General features: G+C 45.2%; 1 protein-coding gene across 2 annotated transcripts in view; it reads left to right on the top strand.

Moving 5' to 3' along the window:
- Positions 1-27557, top strand: part of Nrp1 (neuropilin 1) — a 153931-nt gene that overhangs the window by 53475 nt on the left and 72899 nt on the right. For both annotated transcript variants that reach the window (XM_059263782.1, XM_059263780.1), the window contains exons 3-6: positions 9207-9388; positions 16479-16706; positions 23384-23539; positions 26020-26186. In XM_059263782.1, the coding sequence (XP_059119765.1) occupies positions 9207-9388; positions 16479-16706; positions 23384-23539; positions 26020-26186 (733 nt within the window). The remainder of the gene's footprint in view (positions 1-9206; positions 9389-16478; positions 16707-23383; positions 23540-26019; positions 26187-27557) is intronic.

The raw sequence follows: 27557 nt of genomic DNA, 5'->3' as shown, positions 1-27557 counted from the left end.
CTGGACTTGACTGTGGATGTCACGTGACCAGTTTCTAAAGACCTTCTACTGTAGCTGGAGAGTTTTCTCTCCGGGTCCCACCAAGCCCCGGCAGTCTGACAACCCACTTATAAAATAAACACACAGACGCTTATATTATTTAAACTGTTTGGCCTAATGGCTCAGGCTTCTTGCTAACTGTTCTTACATCTTAAATTAACCCATTTCTATAAATCTGTACCTTGCCACGTGGCTCGTGGCTTACCAGCATCTTCACATGCTGCTTGTAATGGCGGTGGCTGGCAGTGTCTCCCTCCGTCTTCCTGTTCTTTTACTTTTCTTCTCTGTTAGTCCCACCTATACTTCCTGCCTGGATACTGGCCAATCAGTGTTTTATTTATTGACCAATCACATTTGACATACAGACCAACCCACAGCACTTCCACTGTGGCTTCCCTAACACAGTGGACTGTAACCTGGAATTGCGAGCCAAGTAAACCCTTTCTCCTTTAAACTACTTTTGCCAGCGTACTTTATCACAACAACAGGAAACAAAACTATGTGAGAGACATTTCCTAAACTCAGCATGAGTGCAAAGAAAGTGTTCAAGTGATCTCCAGTGTTGGACTTACTCAGAGGAGACCCGTCAGAAAGCCCATGGCCAAGCTTGGAAGTAACACTGAGTGGGCCTTTGAAAAGAACAGTAACACAACTAACTGACACCATGAAAGTTTCTAGGAGAGGAGCGGTAAGGTGAGGGTTAAGTGAAGTGCAGTGAGGGTGAGGAGAGGTGTGGTGAGGGTGAGGAGAGGTGAGGGGAAGAGGTGAGGGTGAGGTGAGGTGAGATGAGGTGAGGGTGAGGTGAGGTGAGGTGAGGGTGAGGTGAGGTGAGATGAGGTGAGGGTGAGGTGAGGTGAGGTGAGGTGAGGTGAGATGAGGGTGAGGAGAGGGGAGGGTGAGGAGGGTGAGGAGAGATGAGGGTGAGGAGAGGTGAGGGTGAGGAGGGTGAGGAGAGATGAGGGTGAGGAGGGTGAGGAGAGGTGAGGGTGAGGAGGGTGAGGAGAGGTGAGGGTGAGGAGAGGTGAGGGTGAGGAGAGGTGAGGGTGAGGAGAGGTGAGGTGAGATGAGGTGAGGGTGAGGTGAGGTGAGGTGAGATGAGGTGAGATGAGGTGAGGGTGAGGAGGGTGAGGAGAGGTGAGGGGAGGGTGAGGAGAGGTGAGGGTGAGGAGGGTGAGGAGAGGTGAGGGTGAGGAGAGGTGAAGTTAGGAGAGGTGAGATGAGGTGAGGTGAGATGAGGGTGAGGAGAGGTGAGGGTGAGGAGAGGTGAGGGTGAGGAGGGTGAGGAGAGGTGAGGGGAGGGTTAGGAGAGGTGAGGGTGAGGAGAGGTGAGGGTGAGGAGGGTGAGGAGAGGTGAGGGTGAGGAGAGGTGAGGGGAGGGTGAGGAGAGGTGAGGGTGAGGTTAGGAGAGGTGAGGGGAGGGTGAGGAGAGGTGAGGGGAGGGTGAGGAGAGGTGAGGGTGAGGAGAGGTGAGGGTGAGGTGAAGTGTGGGTGAAGGTGAAGTTGGATGAGGTCAGGTGAGGTGAGGGTAAGATGAGGAAAGGTGTAGTGAGGGTGAGGTGAGGTGAGATGAGGTGAGGAGAGGTATGGTGAGGTGAGGTGAGGGTGGGGTGAGGGTTAGGTGAAGTGTGGTGAGGGTGAGGTTGGATGAGGTAAGGGTGAGGTGAGGAGACGTGAGATGAGGACCCCATTTTCAGGTTGCCTGTATCTTTCCGCATCGTGCTCTTCTGGGTCTAGCCAGTAAGGGGGCTGCCTGAACCTCAAATGTGTGCTTCTTTTGCAGTATACCTTGATCTGCTCAGAGATGGGACTTGATCTTGGGATTAGACTGCAGAGAAGCCAACAGTGGAAATGCTATTGAAATATCACTGACCTCAGTGGGGTGCCCAGTGTCAAATGTGCTCCGGCCACTGTGACAGCATTTTATATGTCACAAATTTGCACAAACACGTGGTTTACGAAGAGATACGGCAACAGATATCACAATGCTGTTTATGGTTAAGAACTTAGTGCATGTTGAAAAACCTCTTGAAGAAAAAGAAATACAAACTGAATGCCATACCAAGTGAAAATGAACCCCAAACAAAAACCTGATGTGGTGTGATCCTGACTCTACGGCATAGAGAACATACAGTAGGGAAGCTAGAGAGGTAGAGTGGGTGGGTGGATGGGAAATAGTTGAGATAAATAGATGACAGATAGACATAGGTATCTTGATTGGTAGATGATGGTTCATAATAGATGGATGATAGATTTGTAATAGATTAGATAGGTAATAAGAAGATAGATAATAGCTTAATTGGTATAGATTGATTAGTAGATTGGTAAAGATTTGATAGAAAAATAGATAAATGATTTAAATAGATTCATAAAGAGATAAATGTGGACATAATAGATTAGCTTGATAGATAATAGGTAGCTCAACTGATAGTAGGTTGGCAGATGGATGATAGAATGAAAGGGATACGGGGGAAATGCTTTAAGAAGGGAACATTTGCTTATGAACATAGAAACAAGCTTTGCGGGAGAGCACGATGACTTAATAAAGTGGAACTGTCTCCAGTGAGACTCTGAGTTCTGAATACATGTTGTGTGGCTATTGTAGAAACTGGATTGCAGGCTGGGAGCTGGGAGGAAGCAACCTGTCATAGTCTGCCTTTGTTTCAGGGAAGAGACCTGGGAACACCCAGCAGGGCCCTTGGTAGGAGGCTTCCTTTGTCCTCTGAAGCTGGGGGCATTATCACCCACATTGACTTCAGAGCACCACCATCCCCATCTCCCTTACACACACACACACACACACACACACACACACACACACACACACACACACACACCTTCACCCCTATAGTCGCCATGAGGAAGGGAAGCCTGCTCCAGTCCCTCCCTACTGTGCTGAGCTGCCTAGTCTAAGGAAGGTCAGGCTACCACACCCTCAGCTCTGAAGCACCCACCTGGAGCTGAACTTGGTTCTCATCACAAGGCCCCCTGAATGCAGCCTGGGCTGGAGGACACAGGCCACAAGGGCAGGAGGTCCACAGTTACTTTCAGCCTTGGTGGCTCCCTGGAAGCCAGGACTGCACCGTCTCTTTTCACACGCTTACCTTCGCTCAAACTAAAATTGCCCTAATTTGCATCTTGAGTGTCTCCCCAAGGCCTCAGTTGGTAATTTGGGGGACAGTGGGCCTTTAAAAGGGTGTGTGTATCTATACAGGGTTCTCATTTCACAGGGACATTGGGCTGTGCTCTTGAAAGAAATGGCCCCTGGGCCTCTATCTTGTTCTCGCCTTGCTTTCTGGCCATGAGATGAGCAGCTTTGCTTTACCAGGTTCTCTGCTGTGATGCATGCTCGTCACAGGCTACAAAGCTAAAGGGCCACCTCCAATAGAAACCTCCAAAGCTGTGAACTAATGCAACCTTTTCACTTTAGGAGCTGAATGGCTCAGAATCCAGGGAACGAATTCAGCAGGTAAAACGCTTGCTGTACCAGCATGAGAACTTGAGTTGCATTCCCAGAACCTTCATAAAAAGCCAAGCTCAGTGACACGTGCTTGTACTGCCAGTGCTGAGGATGCAGAGATAAGTGGATCCCTGGGGCTGACTGGCCAGCCTAGCTGAATCTGCAGGACCCAGGGCAGTGAGAGACCCTGTCTCAAAAACAACCAGGGTGCGCAGTACTTGAGGAACAGCACCCAAAGTTGACCTCTGGCCTCAGTGCAGGCATACACATGTGCACAAATACACACGCACACATACCACCACCACCATCAACAACAATAATAATAAATAAATAAACATTAGAAGAAGTTGGAAAAATCTGGACCTTGTGAGAGCTACAGAAGGCTGACATGAAGATGTCTGCGTAACTTTAAAAAGAAAAACTAATGAAGGTTTAGAGGAGGCAGCATTCCTCAGAGTAACCAGGTGAAAAAACAACAGATGACTGTGAATGACTAGTTACGGCACAAAGACATAACCCTTCTAGAAAACACGTGTGAAAGGTGTGCTGGGGTGGGTTCACTGGCCGGCCAGCCTAGCCTACGTGGAGAGCGCCAGACCTGTGAGAGATCTGTCTCAAAACAACAACATGAGGCAAACAAACCAAATACAAACAAAGCAGACCACTCTCGAGGAACAGCAGCTGAGGTTGACGTCTTTGCTCCACATACACTTTACACACATGCACCTGTCATGCTCACCCCCGGAGAAGCAGAGAAGCGGTGGGGATCAGGTAACACAGCAGGCAGCATTGCGTGGACATGGACTCCATCTCACGGGGCCCTCCCCAGCTCTGGGTTCTTCTGGGATTACTCCACTGCTAATGGATCCCCTACAAAGACCAAGTTAGCTAAGGCAAGTGAGAGAGCATGCTGCACCGTGGAATTTATGAGACAATGTCATGCATTATGGCCAGCATTTCAGAAAGTAAGAAATCAAATCCAATTTCCTTTAACTTCTTTTATTAAAAAAAAAAATCACACGGAGTCTCATTGATTCCGTGGTTTATTAAAAAAAAAAAAAAAAGCAAAGTCCTTGATTTACTTCCAAATAAAACATCTTAATGATAATGTTTGCTAACCAAGAAATAGAAAGTTGCCGGGAAGGTAAACACATTGATTTGCTTCTTTCTGCACAGCTGGTTAGTGCTTTGCACAGTAACTTTATCTGATTATAAGCACTTGTCCATAATAAAAGAAAAGATAAAAAAATTTAAAGATATAGAATGGGTAAGGAAAGTAATCTTTTAAATCTTTTTTATGTGTATGAATGTTTTGCCTGCATGCACGTATGTGTACCCCATGCATGCCTGTTGGATTTCCTAGAACTGGGGTTACAGATGGTTGTAAGCACCATATGGGTGCTAAGAATCGAACCCGTGTCTTCTGCAAGCTCTGCCATGAGCCATCTCCCAGCCCAGAGATCAATATGTACCTAGAGCTAGACATATTTCCTTCACAACTGAGGGAGGGGGTGATGTTGGGGACCAGATTTCTCCATTGTGATTGTACTTGTGTAGTGTTAGGGATGAGGGGGATGATCCTAGTGGAGGATCAGAAAGACGCCCACCCTGAGATTTCCGCTTCCTACCAGCTCCAGGCTGTGTGGAAGCCAGGTGGAGGGAGATGGGGTTTGTACACAGTAGCTCTCTGTATCAGAAAACATCTGATAAAGATTGATAGAGATTAGCTCTCCTTCCGTTAGTGGTTCCACCACAGCATCATTGGTCATCTGTGCTTTCCTGAGAAAACCTGGCTTAAGTGTGGCTTGTTCCTAGTCTGCTCACTACCACACACCTCTGGAGGGTCTGCAGCCACTCTGCGGTGATCCAGTGTGTTTCTCAGTCCCTGGGCGCTTTTTGTCCTACTTGGCCATTTTCCTAAAACCATAATCCAGACCTTTTGAAAGGAAAATACCCTTGGCCTTTCTTTCTTCCCTTTCTTCTTCCTCTCTCTCTTCTCTCTCTCTCTCTCTCTCTCTCTCTCTCTCTCTCTCTCTCTCTCTCTCTCTCTCTCTCTCTCTTTCATGACAGGGTTTCTCTGTACAGTCCTAGCTATCCTGGAACTGGGCTCTGTAGACCAGGCTGGCCTCTAACTCAGAGATCCCTTCTGCTCCCAAGTGCTACAGGAATTCTTAGAAGGAAATCTTTATTCTTTTATGACTCTCATGGATGGCTATTAGGGTTAGAGCTATTTCATCGGGTAGGGTGAGGTTGGGGGTCAACACAGGCAGAGGCCTGTGGCTTGTGAAGGGCTTAGACTCTAAGTCCAGGAGCAGCCAAGGAAAGCTCTGTTGGCTGTTGTGGCTGCTGAACTCAGCACCTGAGGGACAATTCCTTTTAATTGCAGAAGGCTACAAGGATCTTCCTGTTGCCTTCCGGGAAGTATACATCTGCTCAGGCACCTTGATCACACAGGGAAGAGTCTGAAGGTCTCGGACTCTAGCAGAGGGAGAATGCCACCTGGAAGGGTTGATTGCCTTCTGGATAATTAAAAAAAAAAATCCACAGTAAGTTACATTCCCTAGGAAGTTTACATTTTGTTTGCAATGACCCCGGAGCCACATTGATACTGTGAACAGAGACAGAAGGGACCACTTCCTGAATCCCCACATGGAAGGGTGAGCCCTTCCCTAGTTACCGGGAGCATCCATTTTCCAGAGCAGGAGGAATAACTTGTGGAGCTTCCCCTGTGGCTTTGTGAATTCCGTTCCTCAGGTGTAAGTTTTCAGATCTCCCCTAGCTGCTGGAGCCAAACAGGTGCCCTCTGGCTCACTCCGCAGGGCCCTGTGTCTCAGCCAAGGATCCTGACATTCTAAGCAAGGGTGTTTGCCTCCCTGGCAGCCACAGAGCAAATGCACAGCCTTTTGGGGGGCGGAGAGGGGGTGGTGATGGGAGGGAGTGTCGAAATTTGCAAACTCGGGATCCTGGGCACAGGGCCAGTGAGAGCTGGGTGAGTTGCCTTGGTGCTCCAGGGAAGGAAGCTGGCCCACCAGCTGCATTCTGGGCATGGTGTCTGACGGAGAATGGTGGGGAGCAAGGCTGCTGTCAGCTCTAGAGAGAGATGCAAGCTGCTTCCTCTGTACTCCTTCAGTGCTACTTTTCTTACAACTTGGGCAGGATCCTCTCTCCTGAATGTGTGCAAGAAAGCCTATTCCCTATATTCCTTGGGACCTGATTGGGTAGTACTTTGAAGGGAGTACTAAAATGCTAGCAGCCTTCAGCACCCAAATGTGACTAGAGTATCCCTGAATAACTCAATTTCCTAAAATTGGCACTGGCTATGGCTTATCTCCTGCTGGGAAGGGATTCTAATTCACACCCCTCACACTTTTAAAAATAGCTTTTACGGTTGCCAAGGGGAGGGCCTGGTATTTACTATCAGAGAATATATGAATTAAAATACTAGCTTTCCCCCCGCTCCTGAGACTCCCTGGCAATACTTAGCTGAGCGCTCTGGTACCTGGGAGAAAGTCCTTCCCACAGAATGTCCTTCCTTCTTCACAGGGCCTGACCCAAAGGCAGCGCGCACCAGGATTTGGTTGCTCAGTATTCATACCGTGTCAAGATCGGAGTGAGAGCTTATACCGCAAAGCCGGTGTGTGGCGGCCAGACCAAACACAGCGAGCAGTTCACATCACAGTTAGATTATAAGAAAGCGCAGGGCAGAGCCTGCAGGCCTTGCTTGTCAGTGGAGCAGTACATGAAAGGAATCACTCCAGAAGGGCTGGTAGGGAGGCTGTGGTGGGTCCAGGCTTGGTCTTCCAGGGCTACTGTTACCTCTGAAAGTTGGTTAGGGTTTTAAATATATTTTTCTCCTCCTCCCCGCCCCCTTTATCTTTTAAATAGAGAGCATCTCTGCCAGGGTGGAGAAAGGGACAATCCCTTGTGTGTTTCCACATTTCACAAAGGGTCAGTGATAGTGGAGGTGTGAGCTGGCCCCGTGATTACTTCTGGAAACAACAGACTCAACAAGGGGAACGGTGTTTGGACAATACTTCACATATGTTAATGCTTAGCTCCATCAATGCCAGCTTTATTTCCTCCTTGGTATACACAAAGCTGGCAGACAATTTTAACTGATGAGGTAATGTCATCTTTAATTTACAGAGCCTTGAGCTGTCCACTCAAAGCAGTGATGTCATCCTGGCGATTGTCTCCTGGGGTTTTCCATGGACATAAGTCATGGGTCCTGGCAGTTCTGTTAACGACTGCGTGGTCATCATGAAGATTTGCCCCACTTGATTTCTTTTAAATTGCCAAATACAGTTTATGTGACTGCCATAGTTTAGCCAGGCCTGAAATGAATATATCCCAGGATTTTTAAAGCAAGTTAAGGTTTGAAACAAATGGGTTGCAGTGGTTTCATGTGAATTCTAGGGGAAAAAATTAAGACAAATCAGGATTGTCAGTCTCCCAGGTGGCTTGGTAAATAAAAAGAAAGAAAGGGCTGGGGTTTCTTCAGTGTAATGCTTGCTGCACAGGCATGATATCCTGAGCTTTAATCCCCAGCAAGTACATACAAAGCCAGGCGTGGCAGTATGCATCTCTAAGTACTTGCACTGGGAGGTGAAGATGAGGGTCCCTGGCTCGTTCACTGCCTAGCCAGTCCAGCTTGATCGGCGAACCTTGTTTCAGAAAATGAGGTGGAGAGTTCTTAAAGAAAGATAGCCCGCGTTGACCTCTGACCTACACACACACACACACACACACACACACACATTTTTATAAAGAAGGAAGACAAAAGCAAAACACTAAGAACTGTAACCCCAGACGAATGAAAACCTCCCCATTCTTCTCGCAGACAACTTGTGTCTCCTGTTGATGGTTTTCTGTCTTTTAAAGATCCCTGTACGCCGAGCGCACATTAACCAGGTGTGACCCTTTATCACTGGTCCCATCAGTATGATTATCAAGCCTGGGTTTTCCTTGATTTCACAGTTGTGTTGTTTCTTTTCCCAACGATATCCCTTTAAGGATTCTGACTGGCGAGTATAAACAAAGTTACTTTCCAATTTTACATCCCCCCCCCTTTTCTTGCAGACTTTAAATCACGCTTTGTGACATAAGTGTGGGCTGGGGGATGGGGGGGGGTATTCTGTCTCAGCCACTGAATGTGGTTACAGAGAGAGTCCTTTCTCAGAAGACTGGAGTAGGGCAGAGTGGCGTTAAATAGTGAAGAATCTGTTTATTATTCCGTGGCCATATGTTTAGAAGGTCGCTCACAGAAATCAAAGTATTGTTCATGGGGCACTCTAGCCAAGGAGACATTCTGAATTCATAAGAGAACCTCGCAGTTTGAAAAGAATGCCCTGCATTATGCACAGGACACCCCTACCACAGACAAAGCAACACTACTTAATAATAGAGAATTGTGCTTCAGAGAGTTTGCTTTTTCTTGTTAATTGGTTACTTTAACTGACATTGTCTGCAAGTATAATGGACACCATTCTTCTTAATGGTTCTGTGCTGTTGATAATGTGCACAGGCAACGCGGTCCATTTTAATTATTGCATTTCACTCTGTGTTCCCTCCCTCTGTGCTAAGCAGTGGTAAATGCAGATGGTGCATTTTTTCCCCTTGACAGACCGTACCAGATGTTAGGTTTCTCCAGTTTTGAAGTTGAAAGGACCTTTCTCTCCACCTCACCATACCTCCCGTTCTTGTTTGCAAGGTATGACTACGTGGAGGTGATTGATGGAGAGAATGATAGCGGTCGCCTGTGGGGCAAGTTCTGTGGGAAGATCGCACCTTCTCCTGTGGTGTCTACAGGACCCTTCCTCTTCATCAAATTTGTCTCTGACTATGAGACGCACGGGGCAGGGTTTTCCATCCGTTATGAAATCTTCAAGCGAGGTAAGTAACTTACATAAGAACAAGAATGGCTAAATGGGTCTTTAGTGTTGTTTGATTTCCCAAAAATATCACGTGAAAAGAAAGATGACGGTCATGACTTCATCCTTTCATAAAGAATTGAATTTTTTCCCTTAATGAAATGTTGGAAAATATTTTCAATAAAGAAAATATACCCATGATATGGCAGAAATATGTTTTAAATGCATCAAAAGTACTCAGAAATTAAAAAAAAATAATGGTGTCACCCCAATGTGTGTTGACTATTTAAATTCAATGCATCGCATTGAATTCTCTGAAAAGTATTGATTCTTATCTTTTTCAGAAATAAGCTAAAGTACTGCTGGAGTTTAATACATTCTCTCTCCTTCTCCATCTCCCTCCGGCCCCCTCCGAGATCTATAACCCAAGTTAGTCTCTAACTTGCTATGTAGTTGAGAATGACCTTGAACTTTTGATAGTCCTGCCCCTCCTTCTAGGTAGAAGGATCACAAGTGTGTGGTCCCATACACCAGGCTGGCCTTGAACTCACAGAGATCCGCCTGGCTCTGCCTCCCGAGTGCTGGGATTAAAGGTGTGTGCCATCGCCGCCCGGCAGTTTGACTTCTTTTGTGTCAAGGGGAGTTAGTTAGTCCCTGTTACATTAAATCTATGCATATTCCTTAGCATATTCCTTTCATTCATCTGACAGTTCATAGGCTTCCAGTTTTGAGGAATTATGGCCAGGACTTGAAAAAAAAGAGAAAGTTTACCATCTTACAAGCACTTTCAAAGATATCTACCCCCTCCAAAAATGACTGGATGGCTTCCCAATATGCAGTACTACCTAGAGCAATGGTTCTCAATCTTCCTGATGCTGCAACCCTTTAATACAGTGCCTCATGGTGTGGTGACCCCAACCATAAAATTATTTTCATTGCTACTTCATAACTGTAATTTTGCTACTGTTATGAATCATAATGTAGATATCTATTTTTCCAATGGTCTTAGGCCACTCCTGTGAAAGGATTGTTTGACCCCAAGAGGGGTCAAGACCAACAGGTTGAGAACCACTGACCTAAAGACTTTCGCTAAGACCAAGCTGGAAATATTCCAGATCCAGTCTGGAACAGGTTAGCACATAAACACTGTGAGGTGTCTGGAAACTACTGCAGATTCCTCTTGCATTAACTTTTGTTTCTGTTATTTACATTTTTAAGTCGCCCGGAATCTCATGACAATCCACCAACAGTGGCTTAAGTTTGAAACACATTGTTCTGAAATACAGGAGAAAGTGCTTGTTTAAATATAAAAAAAAAAAAAAAATCTAGTCACAACAGTGTCAAAAACCTAAGGAATTCCAGATCAGCGATGGCTGAGCCATGGGAAGAAGAGCCGCTGGGAGTTGGGGAAGCATCAGTAGGACTTCTTTACGTTTCAAAGATGTCTACCTCATGTAGAAAGAACTTTCTGCATAATTTTATGTGAGCAGAGGGCTGGGCAAACAGTGAAGTGCTTCTTGAAGGCATGAAGACCTGAGCTGGACCCCTAGTAGACATGTAAAAAGCAAAGTGTGGCGGTACATATCTGTAACCCTAGCAGTGGGGAGCTGGAGAAGTAGGATCCTGGAACATGTTATCCAGCTGTCCTAGCCTACTTAATGAGCTAGTGAGAGACCTTGTCTCAAAAATAAAAAAAAAGAATAATACCTAAGATTGTGCCTACACATACATATGCCCTCTACACGTGCATACACAGAAAGAGAGATGGATAGAGACCGAAAGACGGAGACAGACAGAAATTAACAAAGCACATACTTAGAGTATAACTGATAGTTTACGAACCACATCAGGATGGACCCATGATTACAGGGATCCAAGTGTTCTTGCATTGGAAGTTGTATGACTTGTTATTCCTTGTTATACCGAGGTTATTCCATGTCTGCATGTGCCCACACATACATTCACATGGGCTTGCTTTCTTGCCTAGGGTATCAATCATCAAAGGCAATAGGTGTCAGAAAAGGAGTAAGAATAGACTTTCATTTTCAGTACTTCTAGAAGACCCAAAGCTAGTGGAGAGAGATGTGATGGGGAGGAGGGAAAGGCAGAGGGATTAGGAGAGGTTGCTGACATGTGCAAAGTTCTTCTTCCTTCTCCATCAGAGGCCACAGCACTGTTAGTCTACCCTCTGTTCCCTCTCACGTGTCCTCCCTGTAACTGTTCTCTTCAGTTTCCTGTGACAGACAGACAATCACAAACTCCTTCCAGGTCCACCGCCATGAACCACTGAATAGACCAAAATTGTGTTCTTGCCAATGTAGCTTAATCCTATTTGACACCTCCCCATGAGCCGTCAAGCCCCTGTCATTGGAACCCATCACTGGCCTCTTGCCTGGTGGGTTAAATTCAGTCCTGCTGGATGCTGGACAGGGCCTGGGCAGCCCTTGTCCTTGTCTACCTTCAATGGTCGCCTACTCCAATGGGCTTCCTGCTCTAGGACTATGCTGTGGTCAAAGTGTGAATTTTACTTCTGCCACCGCCTAGTGGTGTGGTTGGTTGGCACATCAGTTGCCCGGTCAGTGGGACCCAACATGGGCATGTGGAACCAGGTGGAATAGAAACATGTCATTCTAGCACCTGTCCACTGACTTATTTATCCTCAGTGAGCACTGTTATAGCAAGTTCAGATGAGCTGATTCCTTCAAGCCTCAGTGGTCTTCCAGGACGCACTTGGCCTTTTAGGAAACCTGATTCCAATCTCTCTTCTCAGGACACATTCCTAGTTAACCTGACTTTTTTTTTCTATGCACATGCCCAGGTTGTCCTCTATTTGTGTACACTGTATACAGTACACAGAATGTCTGTGTGTACAAGTATACTGTATACTCATATATTACATTTACCAATGTTTCCCTTAATATCTTCAAGTTTCCTCACGTAAAATTTGCTTCATTTCCCAACACTGTTGCTTCTATTTGAGAAATGCAGAAACCCACTTTTCCATTACTGCACATATATTCTGTATCAAAATATTCACAAAATACCTGCATAAATATACATTATTCCTCAGAACTCATATAATGATACAGAACTCGCGGATTAATGATCTTTTGAAAACTCAGCACTTCTTTCAGGGCTCAGCAACTTCAGAAGTTTCCGAAAAACACATGGATTATGCTGATCATAGTTTAATGCATCCAGGAAATTAATTTTTTTAGATGCTGGCTTTGAAGTTTTCAGGCAATGGGTTACAATTATGAGAATTTGCCATTCAAATCCCAAGAGCTGAGGACAGGACTGTCCTGCCTGGTAGCCTTAGCACCACTTTGCTTCTCCCCTGGTCACCCTAGACCACCCTGACTGTCTCCCCAGAACCCATATTTTCCCTTACATCTGTTCTCCCTGATGTTGGAACTTTGGGCCACTAGCCCAATATTCACCTAAAGAAACTTCTCTGGGACACCCATACCTCCAGCCGGTCACACTTCCTTTATTCTATCTGTTGGCCTGGGCCACTGGCCCTACTGATAAAGGAGGTTAGGGCAGTTTCTATGGACCTCAGTGTCAGGGGCTGAGTGCTGGTACTTGGTACAGATTATGTAATAAAAAGTCTTTATATTTAACAAGGCTCAGAGAGGAATATTACTCAGTTGGTTGAGTGCCTGCCTACCATGCAGGAACTCCTGGGCTCCACCCCCAACACCAAATAGACTAGGCATGGTGATACTCTCCTGTAATTCAATTGTGTGGTCAGCACTGGCAGGAGTAGCAGAATTTCACCAACATCCTCAGCTACAAGGAGTTTAAGGCTAAACTCCTAGGAAATAGGGGACTCTATCTAACTGTAACCCCAAGAAAATACCTTAGCTATTACAGTTGTCCATCCCCTTTATCATCAACATCCAGATGTGACTTTTTGTGGCCATACTAGGTACTTGCCATCTTCCAAGTCATAGCCAGAGATTGGCACACCTCAGGATTTGTGTTCACTAGCACTGCCCGCCTTGCCACTCCTTCCCTCCCAGGCTGGGCTCACTCCTGCTCAGCCTTGGAAGCTCCTTTGAAGGTCCTGAGCCCTCTCTTGCCACTGCCCTGCCCTTTGGAAGAGACGCTTTTTCAATGGGGCAAACTTATATAACAGTGAAAAAAGAAAAACATTAAAATCAATAACAAAACAAACCCTTTGGAGCCTTGGGGTGTGGCTCAGTTGGTAGAGCACATGCACATAGCCCTCTTGAAAGATGAAGGCAAGAAGACAAGAAGGTCAATGTCATCCTCAGCTACAAAGCAAGTTCCAGGCCAGTCTGGGTTCCCCAAGGCCCTGTCTCCAAAAACCAAACCAAAACAAAAAATTTTCTTTTTGGTATATAAGTAGAGAAAACAAGAAATTATTATTCTTTTATATTCAAATTCAAAGCCTGGGGTCCATCTGAGAACTAGGAAGTCTCAGAAACCACCTGAGGCTCCACGAGGTGTCAGTGGCCAAGGCAGAAATGGAGCCCACATCTTCTGGCACTCAGCCCAGTTCTCTTCCATCACCCCTTAGAATTTCTCTGCTATATCAAGCCATACACAGTCTGGGATCACTCCTGGTGGTATATGGTATGGCCAGACACCGTGGAAATGTTGAAAATTGTGCAGTTCTACAAGTGGAATCAATGCTCAGCCTGCTTTTTTTTTTTTTTTTTTTGGTCTCATTGAACCATACTGTCATCTGGGCATGCTAACCTTTTTCGGGAGAAGGTATTAATGCCTTCTTTAAAGCTCTCTGTGCACCTTGCCTTAGAAGACCTAACCAAGGTGTTTCTTCCCCGGAGAGGAGGTTGAGACATCAAGACACACTGCATCTTGGAAGTAAAATTCTTAGATTGCCAACATCATATATCATATCTTATATAGCATATACAATACACACATTTATTATATATTAACTATGTGACTATAAATTAATATAACAATACATGATATACTGATATGTAGTTAGGATATATGATAGACGGGTATGTATATATTCCATACATAACTTGTGAATTAATGACTCAACTTGGCATTATCACTGTCATCTAAGATGCTCCAGAGCATCCAGAATGGAGTGAAAACCTTTACTTAAAACTAACCTGTCAAAATACAAGAGGGCCAAGAGATTCCAGCCATAATTAAATGGATTAACATTCAGAGGCTGAGCAGAGCAGTTTGAGCCCCATGTAAGAAGGTTTGGGGTACATTCTTAACAAGCCAGATCACCCTGGAAGGCCAGGTGTGTTAAGTCCCAGTAACAAGGCCTGTTCTCCTCCACTCCTGAACTGTGCTAACTCAGAGGTTAACCAGCCAACTTTCCTCTCAAGAGCTGCCAGAGCCTCAGGTGGAAACTAGGCTTATTGACCTGAGCCACTAAAACCATCTGCTTTGATGTCTAAGAAGTTACTTCAAGTCACTGGGCACTTCAGAAGACTACTCAGTTCAGAACAGTGTCAGACCAGGCAGATGGCTCAGTCAGAAAAGTACTTGTCCTACAAGTATGAGGACCTGAGTTCAATCCCCAACACCCAAGTAAAATGTTGGTGTGATGGAACATGCTTGGGGAGGCAGGTTCAGGTCATTGGTCAGCCAGACTAGCTAATCTGTGAACCCCAGGTGAGCTCCAGGTAAAAGTGAGAGGCCCTGTCTCAAAACATCCAGGTGGATAGCATCCTCTGGCCACTGCATGCATGCTCACATGCACTTGCATACACAGACATGTGCACATGCACACCAAGATGCAAGAAACAGTCTTGACTTGTCACTTTATTTCACCAGCTCTTGGAATTCTTACATTGGCCTGTGAGTCACAGCTAGATAGGGAAAGAGAAGGTGACTCGAATGTCCTCAGATTCAATACTGAGATTCAAAAGATCCCATTTTCCAGGCTGGAGAGATGGCCCAGTGGTTAAGAGCACTTTTTGCTCTTGCAGAGGAATTGCGTTTGGTTCCCAGTATTGGTATGGTAGCTCATAACCATTCCAGGATAATTCAACCTTTGTAGGCCCCAGGTACTCCTGTGGTGTGCATATATGCAGTCCAACACTCATACACATAAAAATAAATAGATCTTTAAAAGGGAAGGGGTGTCCCATTTTCTCTGCTTTACTTAAGTGTGTTTACTTGAAGATCCGAGCAATGGTGGCCACAAGGGAAAGTTGGCTTTTCCACTGCCTAGACAACCCTGCCCTGTTTGGTACTAGAGGCCATAGACTGAAATCTTGCTCATTCACGTAGCTGCAAGGTCAGCCTGCAGTGCATGCCCACCTCCTCTTGTTTTGCAATCACAAATCACCACAGTTTGCAGTCTTGATAACCCTGAAGAGCTATTAAAATCACACATTGTAAATATGCACCTTCTATGCACATGCCTGGGAATGAGCACATTAAGGATGGTGTACTGCACCACAGCTGATTCTTGGGGGAAGGTTATAGTGTCAGTGTTGATATCAGGTGACGCCTAGCATCGGGGCTGTAATCACAGTTTATGGTGCCCTTGCTAACTGCCACACGTTGACACGCACCTGTGTCAACACCGCTCAGAGTGGGTCAAGTCACCCGGGGTCCATGTACGAATTCCCTTTCACATTCAGTTTGTCAAAGAGACAGAGGTCACATCTGGCAGAGTGACCGACTCACTGCCAGGGGAATCTGAAACCCAAACTCTCGGAGCTGAATCCTCTCCCTCGCCTCTGTAAATGTTCTATTTCACCAATAAACGGCTGTCAGCCTTGAGATTTAAAGATCTGAGCTTGAAGGGGCTGTAATTATTTCTCTAGGGCTCTGTCGAGATTTCTGCAGCTTACTTACTCATTGCTCTCACATGATTTTATATTGTCCCTCCCCACCCCTTTTTTTTTTTGCCTGAAACAGCAGATTCCTTTCAATGGCTCTACACAGATGGGTCACTATGATGAGCACAGTAAACCTTAGCCTGACTTACCACATCAGTCGATGTTAGGGAATGGCTGAGCAGTGCCTGGCGAGGATGGCGATGACAGTGGTGGACTTCTCCAAGAAATCCTCTGCCTTCTCCCCTCACTATTTGTGCAGTTAAGAAATTTTCATAGTGCTCTTTTGTCTCTTGCTCACAGGTCCCGAATGTTCTCAGAACTATACAGCACCTAGTGGAGTGATAAAGTCCCCCGGGTTCCCTGAAAAATACCCCAACGGCTTGGAGTGTACCTACATCATCTTTGCACCGAAGATGTCTGAGATTATCTTGGAGTTTGAAAGTTTTGACCTGGAGCAAGACTCCAATCCTCCTGGAGGAATGTTCTGTCGCTACGACCGGCTAGAGATCTGGGATGGATTCCCTGAAGGTACCATCTAAGAACAGCTGGGAAAACCCCTCAAAAAGGAGGAATCTTTTATAAATGTCATTATGCATGCATCATTTCTTAAAAATAGCCAATAATGACAAGGGAAAAGAAAATGAAACTGTGAAGGGCAGGGATGGAATTTCTGTGATTAGAAAGGCCTTCCCAACGACACGTCCCAACTCCGTCACTATGTACATAGGCAATGGAGGCTGAGAAAATTAGTTCAAAGTCCTGAGTAATTTCTGTGACAGCCTGGGGACCAATGCATAGTTTTCCCAACCACCTTATTTCTGTCATTAAAACATCATTTACATCAAATCGCTCATTTTAGAAATAAGAGGGAGAATGGAGCAGAATTAAGGGATGGCAGTATCAGGAAGGAGAGGAGTAGCTGAAATTCTAAATGGGATGGTCAAGCCAGACCACAGTAAGACAGAACCATTTGAGCATGGGTTTGAAGGAGGTGGGGAAATAGGCATGCAGAAATCTGTGAAATTTTCTGGAGAACTAGAAAGTGAAACAAAAATCCACATGAAGTGCAGGGCATTTACCCACCAACCCCACAGTTCCCCAGAGTTTTCTTGAGTGTGAGCAGCAGGAAATATTAGATAGAAGGATTTTGATTGTGGAGATAAACAGATAGAAAATAAAGGATAGCCTCGAGAGGGCCTGGAACCTGTTCCAAGGGCCCTGACTGTCTCTGCCTGAGGGTTTTTATAGATGCCAAGGGGTGGAGCAAAAGACCTCCCCCTAGCACAGCCAAGTGCAGACCATCCCAGACACCTGCACTCAGGCCGGTGGTCCTAATCATCCTCTATGCAGACCTGCTGGGTAAAGCCACAAGGAACCTGAGAACGGGCTCCCACAATGAAGATTCCAAGCAAAAAGAGAAGTATCAAGAACTTGTTGCAGCCACGTTGCTGATACTGCGCTTAGCCCAATCTCCTGCTAAGACTTCCCTGGAGAATCTGCTGCATGCATTTGAAAGGGCTACTGAGCAGGGCTCAGTGGCTGGCAGTTGCAGATGTACAGCCACCATTACAATGATAGGACAGTGTTCTTGAGCCAAATACATTGTGAGTGGAGCAGGTAGAAAGAATATGAAGGCAACTGCTTATGGTATTTGAAGACGACGTTGAAATTCCAGTCATCTTATCAGTAAACAGCAGACAAAAATATTAGTGTTAGAGGAGCTTTTGACTATCATTTAGTAAATGAGTGAGTTAACGTTGGTTTGATCTGTTCTTTCTCTTTTACCTTATGAAGAAGGTTATAATGATCTTACAGGAACTCCTTCATTAGATAATGAGATTTTCCCAAACATAGCGCTGATTGTTTTCCAAGCATTCAATCTGATAATTAGGAAAACAGCATTATAATAATGTGGTAACAATAGTTGGAATGTGTAATAATGGGTTTATTTGTTCACAACCCAAATTTGCAGCCATCCTTTCTAGAACTTTCATTTAAAGTGACATCTGAGGAGAAGGTCCCATCAACCAACTTATTTAGAAGACTTTTAGAAAAAGGCACATTGTTATTAGTGTCAAGGGTTTCTTAAAGTGGTAATTTTCTGGTTCTAGAAAATCACTGTGTTGAAACTAAGAACAATATAAGAGTTACCAGCCTTATGCACCCGTGGTTTAAACTATGACAAAGATGACTCATTTCTAGCGAGCACTGGCTTTGGAATATGAAGAAGTCATTATTTTGTTCTTGAGACAGGATTCTCACATAGTGCAGGCTGGTCTCAAACTTACTATGTAGCTGAGGATAACTTTAAAATCCTGATCCTCTCATCTCTATCTTCCCAGTACTAGGATTCCAGGCATTCCTCATTTATGCCATGCTGGGGATTGAACCCAGGGCTTCATACACACTAGACAAGCACTAAGTCATCTGAGTCACATCCCCAATACAAAAACTTTGTATATTTGTTCATAGTTACCTGGCCTCATCCAGTCAACACCAGCACAACTGTGTGGTTATAGCTTTCTCTTTTGTAAAGAAAATGGGAACCAACCCTCCTTGGTTTTTTTGTCTGTGGTGCTAGAAACACTTTTGTTACTGTAGTTCAACACTCATAATTCCCATGCCAATAGACTTAGTCTCTGGCATCTTTTCCAGAAACAACATCCAAAAAGTGCAGAAGGATTTTAGCCATTGCATGACTTGATGTTCCATCTTACCATAAACATTGAATTAAATGACTAAGTAATTGAAAGCTACCCATCAACACAATTGACTTTGAAGAAAAGCAGTGGACTCTGAAACTCTGAATTCAAGGCATGCGGGTTGTGAATCACACATCTCCAACCTCTCACTCTCTGGAAGTTCGCGTAGAGTCACGAGTTCTGAGGGGATTGGTGTAGAGTGCCAACCCTGCCCCTGCAAATGGATACTGCATGTGTGTGGCCTGGACATGGAGCTAGGGAGTGAGGAGCTCACACCACTGGCATGCCAGCTTTCTGCCTGAGCTGGGAAGAAAGACCAGAACTTGGTTATCACTGACATTGCAGAACTGATCAGCCGAGTCAGGAATGAGTTCCTTAAGAGATAGATGAGTGCTGTAGTTTTTATTTACTTTTACATATAAAGTAGTCTAGTAAGACCACGTGGATAGAAATAGATGTGCCAACGTGTAAACTCTAAAGACTCTACCAATAGGCTTACTAATTTATGAAAAGTGAAGTGGTCTGTCTAGAGCCTATGAAATGATTCCTTTCTGACTCATTAATCTCTTACTAGATGTACCTCTTTAGCAGAATATGCCTGTAATCCCAGCACTTAGAGGGCTTGAGTAAGATTACTATGAGTTCAAGATTAACCTAGGCAACACAGTAAGTACCAGAATGTCTCAAAAAAATCTTTGCATTTGATTGTTGCTTTTTTTCTTATCAGAAGGCAGAAGATCGCGTTATCTTCATTCTGAGGCAGAGCTGTGATTATTGGAAAGAATGAAGGAGTGGGGGTGCTGTTTTCTAAGAAGGACAGACATACTGTCACCTTCACATCCAACTTGATGGGACTAGGGTCCTGCGGTTCAAAGCCTGTACATCCCCCTTCCTGAAGTCCTCAGTGATTCATTTTGTGCATTAACTTCTGGGTTTGGGGATCATTTTCATCCATCTCTTTGGCCTTTGGGTCTACAATTACAGAAAGAAGAAACCCAGTGGCCCTCTCCGAATATAACACAAATGAGCACAGGCGTTGTGCATGAGAGCGTCTTGTCCTCCTGGCTCAGATCAATATTGCATTAGCTTGTGAAGCTGAGGTCCCCCTGTTGTTCACGAAAATTCAATACCTCTTTGTATTATTGTCGCCAGAGCCTTACACTCTCATATCTTGAGGGCTCCTAAGGAGACGTTCAGGGATCTGTCTAGGGGCAATGTTCTAAAAGACAGAAGGCAGATTTACCCAGCATGCCTCCAACATTATAAACCAGTGAGTCATGGAGACTCTCTAAATTATGAGTCTGCGTTAGACAAGTTCTCTTCTGTTTCCTCTTTCAAAGAGACTCCCCCCTGCCACCCTCCCCAGAGGAATGGGTGGCAGGGGAGGGGGAGGATGGCTGTCAGAGCTTCCACGGGCACTGCCACTTCCCTCGCCAGCGTTGACTGGGAAGGTCAGGGGCTGTGGTGATTGAGGAACAACCCAAGGATTAAGACTGTAAAAGTTTGCCCACAAACTAAAGTAAAAGATTATGAAAACCACACTAATGGAATTTAAATGAGGGGGAACCATGAGGAGAGGATGAATGGACACTAAGCCTTCCATTTATAAGTGCAGACCAAAATGGGATTCTTACCCAGGCAAGGGAAGAACTGAGTTCTTGGCTCCAGCAAGATGGTTTTTGTGCATACATTGTGGACAACCTGGAGCTCCTTGGCCAGGAAAAGAGGCGTTGAATTAGTGGCAGGGCCTCCCATCCCGAATGAAGAAAGCCTGGCACAGAGCTAGCACTTGGAGAAGAAATCCAGGCCAAGATTGAGCTGAAAAGAAGCGGAAACAATGAGGCTTCCATTTTCTGAGGCAAATGTAACAAAATTCTCTTTGCAACATTCAAAGCTACTGACCAGTGAGATGCTCTCTCCAGGATCATTGTCAGTCTCCCTCCAGGGATGCCCCTGTGTTTTCCTCGTGATAAACCACATTACACCCCAGGTTCTCTCTTTCCAGAGAGAGGGTGATGGCCCAGAGAAGAGTCTTTGAATTCAGTCTGGTTGATGACTTTGAATACATCAAGTAATCGGCTATCCAGAGTAATGCGTAGTGGGATTAGAGCTGAGGCTTAGTGGGTAGAGGGCCTACCTAGCATACACAAAGGCCTGGATTTGTGTATACAAAAAGAGTATTGTGTCAAAGCTGGGCATTGAGCTCAGTTGGTAGATTTGCTTACTTCATCTAATGAAGCCCTGGGTTCCAGCCCCACTTCATATACCAGGCATAGTGGGACATGCCTGTAATTCTAATGGGGGAAGCAGAAAGATCATAAGGTCAAGGTCATTGTCAGCTACATAGTGAGTTTGAGGCCATTCTAGGATACACATTAAACCTTTCTCAAAGACAACAAGAGAAATAAACTCAACTATGTGAACCACCTCAGTTTTTTGTTTTTTGTTTTTTTTTTTTTTGTTTTGTTTTGTTTTGTTTTGTTTTTCGAGACAGGGTTTCTCTGTGTAGCTTTGCGCCTTTCCTGGAACTCACTTGGTAGCCCAGGCTGGCCTCGAACTCACAGAGATCCACCTGGCTCTGCCTCCCGAGTGCTGGGATTAAAGGCGTGCGCCACCACCGCCCGGCTCACCTCAGTTTTTTGTGTGGTTTAAGAGGGTTGGTCAAACTCAAAACCTATCAGTCAAGGATCTACGTACTCTAAAATACAAAGTGTTCAGATGGTCTCCCCACTAGAAAGTCATTGGTTCCTGGGGCCTTTGGGAAGAACAGCTCTTGTGCGGTTTACTTTTGCAATCATATTTGAATCACCTTACCCCCAAAGGCTGCCTTCTGCACCAGTTACATGCTTGGTCATTGGAGACCCACGTCCCTTTTGAAGACCTGTCCCTCCACCCCAGGGAACAGGGAAAAGTCTACCTACTGGGATCCTTACGTGGAGCTATGAGTCTTAGCTGAAGTGCACAGAACTGTGGTTTTCAGGGGCTGGAAAATAATCTACAACAGACTGTCCTTCAAAATCCAAGCCATATGGTATGTCTTTACCATATGTGAGATAAAAATACTAGAGAGAAAGTCACTACCTTTCTGTCTTGTTGATCTGAACAGATCAATGGAGAGGTCTCTTAGCTGCAAGGGGCCTCTGCACTCATTGCCGAGGTTGGGCTAAAACATTTCAGCAAAGGCACAGCTACACGAGCCAAATCAGAATTTGACTTTAACACAAACTAGTCAGTGTTCTGGGCTATTCATGGCCTAAGGCAGACATATCTCCTGCTGGGCACAAATGGTTGCTGAGGACCATTTCATGGCCACTAAACACAGTGTAGTACAATCCCCATTCTTGGGTTTGGAAGAGTTAAAAACCCATCAGAAATCAGAAAAACACATTATCCATTCATTTTGGTTGTAATCTATATATAAAATATCGGTGTTTGTAGTCTCTAAGTCTTGGATAGTTAGAATTGTCTATTAGTTGGTGGACTCAGCCCTGAGGAGTGTTTTGTCAAAGCTTTTTGTCTAAGTGTGTGATGTGGGTAGCTTAGGATCCAGAGCTGCATAATGGAATGAGAAAGGAAATCTGGGTTGTGTGGCCCTGGATGCTTCCTGGGATATTATGTCTCCCCCAGGCTCTCCACTGGGGAAAGGAGAAGTGAGACATCCTGGACCTTGCCTAACTGGAGTCTTTCCCTGCTGAGCTGTAGAAACAGCTTGGACTGAATTACATTCTTTTTGATTGAAAGATCTCTCTCTTTTTGTCTCTGTCTGTCTCTCTGTCTCTGTCTCTGTCTCTGTCTCTGTCTCTGTCTCTGTCTCTCTCTCTCTCTCTCTCTCTCTGGTGTATGTGTGTATGTGTACTTGTGTAGAGGCCAGAGGGAAACCTCAGGCATCATTTCCCAGAAGTCACCACTTTGCTTTTGTTTCATTTTGTTTTTACATGTATATGTCCTCTGTGTATATGTGTATAACATGTGTTCTCATATATGTGAGTGTGTGTGTGTGTGTGTACAGGTACATGTGGAGGCCAGAGGCTGGCATTGGGTGTCTTCCTCTATTGCTCTCTACTCTATTTTCTGAGGCAGGAGCTCTCATGGAATACAGAGATCACTCACCAACTTGTCCTTGAGATCTCTGCCTCTACCTACTGAGCTCTGGGCTCACAGCTGGGCTGCCACACCACACCCTCACTGTTTTGTACGTAGACACTGGGGATTTGAACTCTGGTCTTTGTGGCATTGAGCCATCTCCCCAACCTGGTCCATTCCTGAGAACAACTGGGCTGGCTGGGGGGCGTGATTGTGCCTGTGAATGCCTGTCTGAGCACCTTTCCAAACCCTCTCCACAGATTCATCTAGTATGTGCACTATTCACCAGTTAACCAGGGAAACTTGCATTAGGCTACAAAGTCTTTGTGTTCTGCTGAGACTTATTCTTATAAATGGTTATTTTTGCGTCTCCTGTTGAAGAAAAGATAGTCTGGCATTCTCTGTGCTTCTCTTTTCCAGTTGGCCCTCACATTGGGCGCTACTGTGGGCAGAAAACCCCTGGTCGGATCCGCTCCTCTTCGGGCATTCTATCCATGGTCTTCTATACGGACAGTGCAATAGCAAAGGAAGGTTTCTCAGCCAACTACAGTGTGCTGCAGAGCAGCGTCTCTGAAGGTCAGTATGTACTCATCGCACAACGCCCTGTAGCAAACACTGCCCATTATTTCTCGTACACCTGTGGCCACACAAAACACTAAAGAAATGTTCTGTGAACTGTGGTGCCCACTGTTTGTTTTTCTCTGTAAAGAAAAAAAAAACTTTTTGTATGTGAGTGTCAACTGGAAAAATATCATTTGCTGTATTTCCTCTATAAAAGTATGTGTGAACCTCTGCAGTTAGGGAAGTGGAAAATGACTGGACACTGCGTGGAAACAATGAGAGGTGACCTGGAGGCTTCCCTGGCACCTCAAAGGCACAGGTGTCAGCAACTACAAAGGATGGTTCCTGGCAGAACCAGCCAAGGGTAGCTCATACACAGAGCCTTTACACGCAAGGATGCTGGCTGGAGGAGACCCTGGGGGACTCAGTTCCATTTTCTTATAAAGTTTTAAAAAAAGATGTGTGAAAGAATGTTTTTTTACATTTTAAATCAATTAATTTAGTGTGTGTGTGTGTGTGTGTGTGTGTGTGTGTGTGTGTGTGTGTGAGAGAGAGACAGACAGACAGACAGACAGACAGACAAACAGACAGACAGAAGATGGCTTACAGTTCTCTCCTTCCATGTGGATTCTGGTGGAAAAGGCTGTTACCTGATGCACCATCTCACCAGTTCTACATTTTTTAAGTCAGGCTCTCATGTGCACCAGGCTGGCCTGAAACTCACTCTATAGCCAAGGGTAACCTTCAACTCCTGAGCCTCCTGACTCTAACTCCCACGTGGTGGGATTACAGGCGTACAGCACCATACCTGGATGTGCAATGCTAGTGACTGAACCCAGGGCTTGGTGCATGCTAGGTAAGCAGTACACCTACAGAGCCTGAGACACAGCCTATAAAAGGAGAGTATTTCCATTTGTCTTCCATACCTTTCCAACAAAAAGAGTAATGTATTTTTTAAAGATCTTATTAAATACTCAGGGCAGGGCAAATAGCTCAGTGGTAGAGTACTTGCCCGCAATGCAGGAGTCCCTAGATTCAGTTCCCAGTGTTGCAACCCCTCCACACAACAGAAAAATAAAACAAAAAGAAGAAATACTGATAAGTTCATGCGGCTAAGGATTCTTTTGAAGGCCAGACGGAGAAAAACCTGTCTTTCATTGGTTTTGCTGACCTGCATCACACTTGGGACGGAGTCCTGGGTGGGGCCTGAGTGTTTCAGAGCTCTGCTAGGAATGTTGATGTCTTCTGCCCCAACTCTGACTGGAGAATGAAAAGGCGAATAAAATTCAAACTCTCTTTACACTTATTGGGCTAGTTAAAACCTTATCTGTGAGCAGGGTGGTAGTGGTGCAAGCCTTTAATCCCAGCACTCAGGAGGCAGAAGCAGGCGGATCTCTGTGAGTTCGAGGCCAACCTGGTCTACAGAGTGAGATCCAGGAAAGGTGCAAAGCTACACAGAGAAACCCTGTCTCGGAAACCCCCCCCCCCCAAAAAAAACCCAAAAAAAGAAACCTTATCTGTGAGGACACAAATTTTAGAAAAAGGTGACATTTCCATTAGTTGAACATATTGGTCAGCTTTCCATTGATTCAACAAACATGAGATTTTCAGTTTAAGCAAAAAGGTTTCTTTTTCTTCTTCTTCATTTTTAATTTATTTTATTTTGACACATGGTCTCATGTATACCTGACTGGCTTCCAACTCAGTATGTAGGTGAGGATGACCATGAACTTCTGATCCTCCTGCCTCCACCCCAGGATGCTGGGGTTGCAGATGGTGTGCCCCACCACATCAGATGACAAAGTGCTAGCATGCCACCTGTGTGGCTCTTTTCATGCTGCACAAGCACTCTGTCAACCAAACCACATCCCTCTGCCTCCACCAGCGTTTTGTCAACCTTAGCCCACATGGGAGAGTCAATAATAATGGTGCTGACATTCATAATCTTATTTTAAAATATCCTCATTCAGGAAAACATAATTATAGGTGCCATGTTCTGATAATCCGATGTTGCATATTTTCCCAGACTTTAATAATGAACTCTGTCCTCTCTCTCTCTGTCTCTCTCTCTCTGTCTCTCTCTCTCTGTCTCTCTCTCTCTGTCTCTCTCTCTCTCTCTCTCTCTCTCTTTCTCTCTCTCTCTCTCTCTGTCTTTCTGTGTGTGTGTGTGTGTGTGTGTGTGTGTGTGTGTGTGTGTGTGTATGTGTGTAGGCCTGAAGTTAATATCGTTTTTGTCTTCCTCAGTCACTGTCTACCATATGTTTTGAGACAGAGTCTCTCAGTGAATCTGACTGGTTAGGGTAGCTGGCCAGCAAGCCCCAGGGATCTGATGCCCAGTGTTCATATCACAGGCTGAACTGCCTTTTACTTGGGTGCTGAGGATCAAATGCAGGTCCTAACGCTTACTGAACCATCTCCCCAGGCCATGAGTGAACACTTTAGTTTGCCACATTAAATTTAAAATGTGTCTTCAGCCCTTCCTAATTTGTCTGCAGATTTCAAGTGTATGGAGGCTCTGGGCATGGAATCTGGAGAGATCCACTCTGACCAAATCACAGCATCCTCACAGTATGGCACCAACTGGTCTGTCGAGCGCTCCCGCCTGAACTACCCTGAAAATGGCTGGACTCCAGGGCAGGACTCCTATCGGGAGTGGATCCAGGTAGGTGGCACAAGGCTGGGCATAGCTGGGCTGGGAGACCTATGAGGCATCTGGAAAGGCTGGCAAATGAAAATGGATGCTCTGTCAACCACAGGAAAGAGCCCTGAACACCATTCAATCCACTCACACACAGTAGCCGAGCTGGCTTAGGTGGCCCCCCAGAAAACATTCTTCACTGCTCCTTCCAAAGTCTGAGTAGATACCTTACTTCCATCACAACTGGAACATAAGATTTTTTTTCCCCCAACAACTACACATTCACTTCCTGTGTGGCCACAGTTCTATTTCATTGATGGAATACAGGAATTCTGTCTATAGGGTGTTTTAGATCTTTGTCTACAAGTATTGGGTTTGGGGTTTGATTGGAATAGAGCATGTTCTGTGTAGTAAATTAAGAGCATCTGCTAACTGTGTTCATGGACAAGTATGGAATCCTCATATGTGCATCTTCATTAGTGTTTCTGTTGCTATTGCCTGTTTTTACTAGGCTCCTGGATCCTTCCTTACTGCAGCGAAATCCCACCCTCACCCCCCCACCCCCCCACCCCACCCCACCCGCACTGGTCCTCCTCCCCCAGGTCTTCAGCTCTCACTGTTTCCCGGGAGTCATCCCTAGTACCATTCAGAATACCCATCCTTGCACAACCTTGACTTCCGGATGTATCCACCTGTATTATTTGTTTTCTTGTTGCAACAAAATATCCAACAAGTGCAACTTAAGGGAGAAAGGGTTTATTTTGGCTCAGTTCCAGGTGACCTAATCTGTCCTGGCAAAGGAAGATGCAGCAGCCTGAGCAAGGGGCAGCTGGTCACATTGTATCAGGAAACAGAGAAAGATGGACGCTGGTACTCAGCTCACTTTCTCCTTTTTATGCAGCCCAGGACCTTAGACCATATTATCCACTCTTAGGGATGTCTTCTCACCTCAATTAACCTAATCTAGAAGATCCCTTGCAGACATGTCTGAAGATTTGTTTTCTTTGTGATTCTAAATCCCATCACACAGGCAATCATGATTAACCATCTCGTCACCACCCAAGGCCCTGTGCTTGGGTTCATGGGGTCTGCACCATTATTTAATGAAGCATGTATACGTGGATATTCTTGTATGTGCCAATCAACTGGCCTAAGGGTAGACAGAGCCTGTCTTTCATTTATTGCCTGATATATAAAATGGACTAACTCCAGAGAGAGTCTCTATGCAAGGAGAAAACTGAGATGGTTTATCCTCTCCCATGTCCATTGCTGTTTCAGTCACTTGAGCACAAATACAGGATTCTGTTTTACTTTGCAAAGGTCAATATTAGTTTAACATACACTTAAAGTAAAAGCCCATTATGGGAGACTGAACTCATGCTAACCTCTGAATGA

This window comes from Peromyscus eremicus, chromosome 5, assembly GCF_949786415.1.
Source record: "Peromyscus eremicus chromosome 5, PerEre_H2_v1, whole genome shotgun sequence".
Taxonomy (NCBI): Eukaryota; Metazoa; Chordata; class Mammalia; order Rodentia; family Cricetidae; genus Peromyscus; species Peromyscus eremicus.
This window is presented reverse-complemented; position numbering and strand designations above follow the sequence as displayed.